Source organism: Microchirus variegatus, assembly GCF_963457635.1.
Source record: "Microchirus variegatus genome assembly, chromosome: 3".
Lineage (NCBI taxonomy): Eukaryota > Metazoa > Chordata > Actinopteri > Pleuronectiformes > Soleidae > Microchirus > Microchirus variegatus.
In genome coordinates this window covers 23,217,560-23,223,974 of record NC_139804.1, presented here as the reverse complement: position 1 = coordinate 23,223,974, position 6,415 = coordinate 23,217,560, and the positions used below count along the sequence as shown (strand labels likewise).

The 6,415-nt window shown below is 38.8% G+C and overlaps 1 protein-coding gene across 1 annotated transcript; it reads right to left on the bottom strand.

Moving 5' to 3' along the window:
* Nucleotides 1-4,646: 4,646 nt before the first annotated feature.
* On the bottom strand, nt 4,647-5,540 carry tirap (toll-interleukin 1 receptor (TIR) domain containing adaptor protein; the record flags this gene model as incomplete). Its single annotated transcript, XM_083886902.1, has 2 exons — nt 4,647-5,227; nt 5,534-5,540. 2 exons carry the CDS (start codon nt 5,538-5,540, stop codon nt 4,647-4,649), a joined length of 588 nt encoding a protein of 195 aa, XP_083743028.1.
* Nucleotides 5,541-6,415: the final 875 nt, after the last annotated feature.

The following is a 6,415-nucleotide window of genomic DNA, read 5'->3' as shown; positions in this document are numbered from 1 at the left end:
GGTCTTACATACATTGAGAGACACCGTGAAGTACTCAGATCTTTTACTCAGATTTCAGGAATGTCAAAAGCAAAAAAAAGAAAAGGTGACCTTAGTTTGAGGATCTACCACAAAAAAGAAGAGGAAAAAAAGTAAAGAAAAAACTATAAAGTGCAGAAGGACCAGTTTCAGTTTCAGAATAACATGGATGTGTCCCAGAAAGAACCCAGGTGGTGCTCTGACCAAGAAATGGCCTCTTTTTTTTTAAATAGACTTTCTAATTTACATTGACAAAGTGCATGCATTTATGGTTAATAAAATGAATAACTAGATTTGCCACCACAATGTGGTTGTTTTTACTTAATAAGAAACCCTTTGGCCCCGGCTCATGCAGACGTCAGCTTAATCTACAGTGAAGTATATTAACAAAATGATCTGTTTAAATTTTCAACATTAAACTAAGTGGATAAATGTTTGAAATGTAGTGGAACAGAAGTATGACTAAGCAAATAAAAAAAAACAGTTGTTATTCAACAGCACTTGATTTAATCAGTTTCTTCTTCTGGAGACTGTGTCAAATGCAGTCTCTATGGTCATGTGGAAGAGGAAATGATCAGACTGGGCTTTTAATTTACTTAAAGTATTCTGTTCTGACGTCCTTGACGGAGAATCAAGTTAACCGATTTCAAAGACTCATCTAATGTGGCGTTCTCTGCTCAGGTTGAGAATGTACTTTGAACAAACTGCTCCAGGTATTGATTTAGAAGTCCCCGTTCACTTGGTCTTTACAGTGAAAGCATGTCGCCTATTGTTACTGAACTCAATCACCGCTGCTGATTAGTTTTGTCTGTTTTAGGCCACGTGTGTCAGGGCTGCTGGAAAGGCTCCTCGAACACATTTAGGAGGGGTTCCTCTTCTTCTTGTGATAATTTGTGACAGGCTGTGCACCAGAGATGTATCAGCGCAGCTCGGTTTAACTTAGACTTGACTTTGACTGGTTGGGCCCCAAGACAAAATTCTTTTTCACAGCACTGCACAACACAACAGCAATATACTTGCACAGTTCTTATCATATGGGTGCAATGTTGTGTTCTATTTGTAATGGTTAAGAAGATCCACCACAGTTGCACAGTAAATGTAACTGACAGTGACGGTGCTGGAGCTGACCTATGCAGGTTAATAAACTTTTTTCATGTCAATGATCTCTGTGATAATGTATGATGGCTCATCCCATCTCTCTTCACTGTGACTGCAGCTTTCTCCCAGAGGGATCAACATCTGCAGGGTGTTGTTGCTGTTGGCTGTGGTTTTGTACATTTCTGTTTGTGGAGTAGATAACAGAGCGAACAACATGGGATAGAATGAACATGAGCTTCTATCAGGCGGATTCTGCATACAAGGGATACATTTCCTTTTTTCAGATGAACACCTTTCTAATTGTAAATTGAGTCTTTTGATTTCAAAATAATCCCTATCTAAATACTGTACCTCCTCTAATGCAGCTGCTGGCAATAACAACTGTTTTGCACACATGTAAACCCTGAAGACTGAACAAATGTTTGCTGGCTCTGGACCAAGGACAGTGATGAGGTTCTGTAAACAAACTGAGAGCTTAGTGTGCATCACTTCTACTATTCCGCAACATTTAATTATGAAGTTGTGCTGTCCATTTCATACCTGAGTCCAGATACAATGGTTACAGTTCATTCTGTGTGCACCAAATGGTGAAAATATTTGAGACATTAATGATTTTTTTTTTTTTTTTTTCTTTCAGATGGCATAGTTTTGTGAGCTTGTTGTTCAGCAAACAGCCTATGGCATGTACATGGATTTGAAACCTCCATTTTGTGTGTCGATTCATGCTCTTGCATTTACTCAACAGCCCTCTTGTGTGTCATTACAAAACATTTGGATCTACGTCTCTCCTGTAATTATCTGAGTTGATTCACCACAGATCAAAATGTCCAGGTCAGTACTGCTGTGCCCAGCAGAGACCACCATGGTGACCGAGTGCTCTTCCATGAAGCTGCTGGTCTGAGCACACCATCCTGTGGCCTGCACTCTCTCCTTTCTTTCAAGTCTTGCTTTGTTCTTTAGTAAAGTATTTATGTTTGAGGGCTCTCCAAATCCTGAAGTTCTGCAAGTTGTGTTTAGTCAGAAGACTTTTTGTATTATTATTATTTTGGCAGGGATACAGGGGACTTTGAAATGCAAGCTGTCACACTGACACTGCACCACTCAGCCTGGAGGTGATAACTTAAAGGGATAATAATAATAAAGTCTTGCCAAGAATACAATGTAATTATTAATAGCATTATCATGTTGAGAGGTACCTGGCTGTAGACAATTGGGCGGATCTGTACCTCCCTATCTGTTAATGTTGTTTACGCTATTTACTTTATTAAAAATGAGAGCTATGAAAATATTTAACTTGATTAAATCAAGTTAAATACTTCAGACTGGTAGGTAAAGATGTATTACTTTGAGTCAGGGTTGCTTAAATATTTAAGAATAAGATAACTTCTGGGACAGAGGTACCACAGTATGGAGGTCCGCTGTATTGTCCTCAGAGTTGGTGTTGTGTCATAATAAACACTGTGTGTGTAGATTTTGGGTTAAAAAAAAATCATCTTTACTGTTTTGAAAAAAGAAAAATGCAATTTAAATGGATTGTGCCCTGATTCGCTATTCTTCTGTGAAAACAGAATAATCAACGAAAAAAAGTTTCGCCTCTAGAGTCTAGGGGATCAATGTAGACTTTTCATTAATCACCATTTCTGTTCCGGTCTCTCTTGTGAGTATCAGTGAGATGTATATAACAGAGGTTAAACAAAACCATTTCACTGTACAATCGACAACCAAAAGACAAGTTCAAGCCAAAAAAGTTGTCTATACAGTATAACTCAGTGAGTGAGTGAGTTTTTATGTGTGTGGTTACTTTGCAGCACATTTACATAATACTACTATACTGTATGTATACAGAAAGAAGCACAGAAAGAAAGACCTATTCATGTTGATCAATGTCTTGACTATCTATCAGTGACGTGCCAATCAAGTCATCATGACTTATGAGGCAGTATAAATAGAACCCCTTTCATGCCAATGTGATTTTCTCTGATGTCATTAAACAGTCAGATATCTCAGTATCTTTCTCTGTGTTTGAGCGCGTGTGTGTGTGTGTGTGTGTGTGTGTGTGTGTGTGTGTGTGTGTGTGTGTGTGTGTGTGTGTGTGTGTGTGTGTGTGTGTGTGTGTGTGTGTCATCTGGAGAAGGATTTGTTATGGTAACAACAAAAGCCTCAGAACATCTGTGCCTCAGAGATTAGCCTACATTTTTATGTTACAATGTTGGCTTGCCACAAAAGAGACGATTATCCAGAGTCTTTTACTGTGGTCCTAATGTCTGCTGGGGTTTAGGAGGATGGTAGAGCAGGATGATGATACAACATTACTGAAAAAAGTCAGTCGAGCAACAATATATCAACACTCATATCACTACACATGACTACATGCAACAACATATAACTTCATATACAACTACATAAACCCCATCCACATGAGTCACTTTATTACACACCTCACACACCTCAGTGCTCATTGTATTCAAAAATATTGACACAACAAGCAAATTGACCAAATAAATTAAAGATTTAAACACAGAACAGGGCTGTTAAATCCAAACTCTGGTCTCTATTAACGGCAGTCATGGTGTCAGAAACCTGAACTGTGACCCATCCAGGTAAACTCTGACTACCTGAGACCTCAGTTCTGATGCTTGTAAAAAAGAAAAAAACTGCTTTGGTTACAAGTCAATGGCCATGATTTGTCTTCTTCTAATAATAATTTCCAGCTGGCTGTGCACGGAGGTGTAATTTTTCAACAGTTCAAAGTTCTCCTCATCCCAATTCAAAGTTCTTTATCTCAGGCTGCACACTGAGAGGTGTAATATGCCCTCCACAGTATCCAAGTAGACTCTCCACTGTTTCAGTATTTCACTTCAAATATTATATATTCAAGTATTTCGACTTCTCAAAATGCTCCAACTCAGCCCTCCTCATGAGCTCTCCAGATTTAGCTTAATTGGTGGTTACAAGCTATGACAACAAGCATGAGTTCCCACGGTATAAGCTCATAACAGCAGATCAACTGCAACCTACTCTAGCACTGTACTACTGTAGGTCTGATATGGGAGATACTCCCTGTGAATTAAATACTTCCTGTTCTTTGTATGACCATCCTTACCTTTCCGGAAAAAATAATATAAGTAATAGTATAGTAAGAATGTTTTCCGTCTACAGCCTCATTTTGTCTTGTCCTACATAGTGTCCTTAAATTATGGTTGAAAGGTTATTACAGGAGACATCATTAGATATTTCATCTGTCGTATGCATCACTTTCAACACAACTGCTGCCTTCCGCACTTATTCTGTTGCCAGTGCTGTCCATGCTGCAGTCAAGTGTCTTCTCATGTTTAACTTGGTCTTCTAGGTCTGGAGGAGAGAAACAAACGGTGAGAACAAATAGAGGATGGAATAGAGGAGGCCAGGAATAGAGGAGGCCATCTAGAGGATGAGATGGCCTGCATTCCGCACTGCCTCATTTGTGTTAGGCATAATCCAATATAAAATTAACATGAAGGAAAACTTGTGCAGCAAACATTATTTTTCCATTACTCACATTTGAGCACAGTATTGTTGATGAGACTATAAGCTTGGCCAGTGTTTCTGCACAGGTCCATATAGACGTAGAACTTCAGTTCCTGAGGATACTGAGCGTGGGAAAGGTTCAGTATCAAAGGAATGAGCCGATTGGATACTGGCCCCTCTGCCAGAACCTGGTGCATCATGTACATGCACCAAGCTTCCTGGAGGAAGTTGGGAGTGATAAGCAGAGCCTGTAAGTGGCTCTCCTGGACAACCTGGCAGAATTCTGTGGGAACTGCACTTCCTGGACACACGTCTCTCTGCCACAGAAAGCACCTGAGGCTGCAGGGAGAAGCCTCGAGGAAAGAGACCAGACGTTTGGCCTCTTCAGTGTCGCTGTCAGCAAGACTGTGGCACACAAGCAAATCATATTTTCTTCTCCATCTTGTTTGCGAGCTCAGAGCAGATGGCAGCTTTTGTAGTTTAGAAGGAGCTTTCTCTAGTGATGATGGAGGTGAAAGTGATGTCGATACACTTGTCAATTTAGCTTCTGGGTCATGTTGTGTTGATAAAGATAGCTTTGACTTCAAAAGTTTTTTGAACCATCCTGAAATGAAAAAAGACAACAAAAAAAAAAACTATATAAATTGTTTTTTTAATCACATCTACTGGTTATGCTTAGTTGGGCTAGAATCCATAAGTGTAGTCATTAACAGTTTTACAATACATCTCAATTGTACAGCAGTGCAACATGTTTTCTAAATCGCAGAATCAAAGGATTAGTGAGTCTACTGATTAAATACATTAAAGATTTACATTAGAAATGTACTACTACTTCAAATGTACTCAACACTCCAATCGTTTGAAGAAAACTGACTTCACATAACTGTAAATACCAGAAAACCTAACTTACCGGACATGTTGTTGACATTGTGATGTTAGTTCAACTTCTCTCCCAAATCTCAGTGGAAAATAAAGGGACCCAGAAATCAACGAGATGCGGTTGCAGTATCATTCACAGTGACTGTAGCAAAGATGAAGTGAAAACTAGTGAGTGACCCCACCAAGGAGGAAGCAACTCACACACAGTTAATTTCAAATGCAAAGTGTCTGCATCTTTGCACCTCAGTGGTTATTAACCCTTTAGCATTGAAAAACAACACCCACAGCCTTGATTAAGACGTCTTTCTAACCTGGATGGTAATTTTCTGTTATAAAGGTCTGTGTGAATAAATCAGACATGCATCCTAAGTGGACTTTTTTCTTTGTCTTTAAATATGTGAGACATTATATTTTTGCACTCATGCAGAGGAAGTGAAGATGACTGGCTGGAAAAATGCTATATTTCACCACCATGTTATAATCATGTATTTGCATTTCCTCCCTGAGGAAACACCACATAGGTTCCCCTTAAGTTTAATTTGAAACATTCAGTCAGTGAAGCTGTGTCAGTAAAATGGTGTGACCTAAATATTTGAACATTGTTGGATCCTTTTCCATAGGTTATCTCTTTAAAACACATTGGAATTACATTCAATAAATATATACATTTAATTGTCTTGCCCTTTGAGCTTTTGTTTATGTTTTAAATGCTGTAGGTTCTACAGTTTGAATAATTAAAGGAATTTACAGTAGGTATTTTCTATACTATACCCATTGTACTGTTATTGAAAGGTCCTCATATTTTTTAGGCAAATCTTAATTTAACAGCATGAAAGTCTTTCTGTCAGGCTGTACACTGAGAGGTGAAATGCTGCCCTCCACAGTTTGAAGTTCTTAATCACAGTTTGAAGAT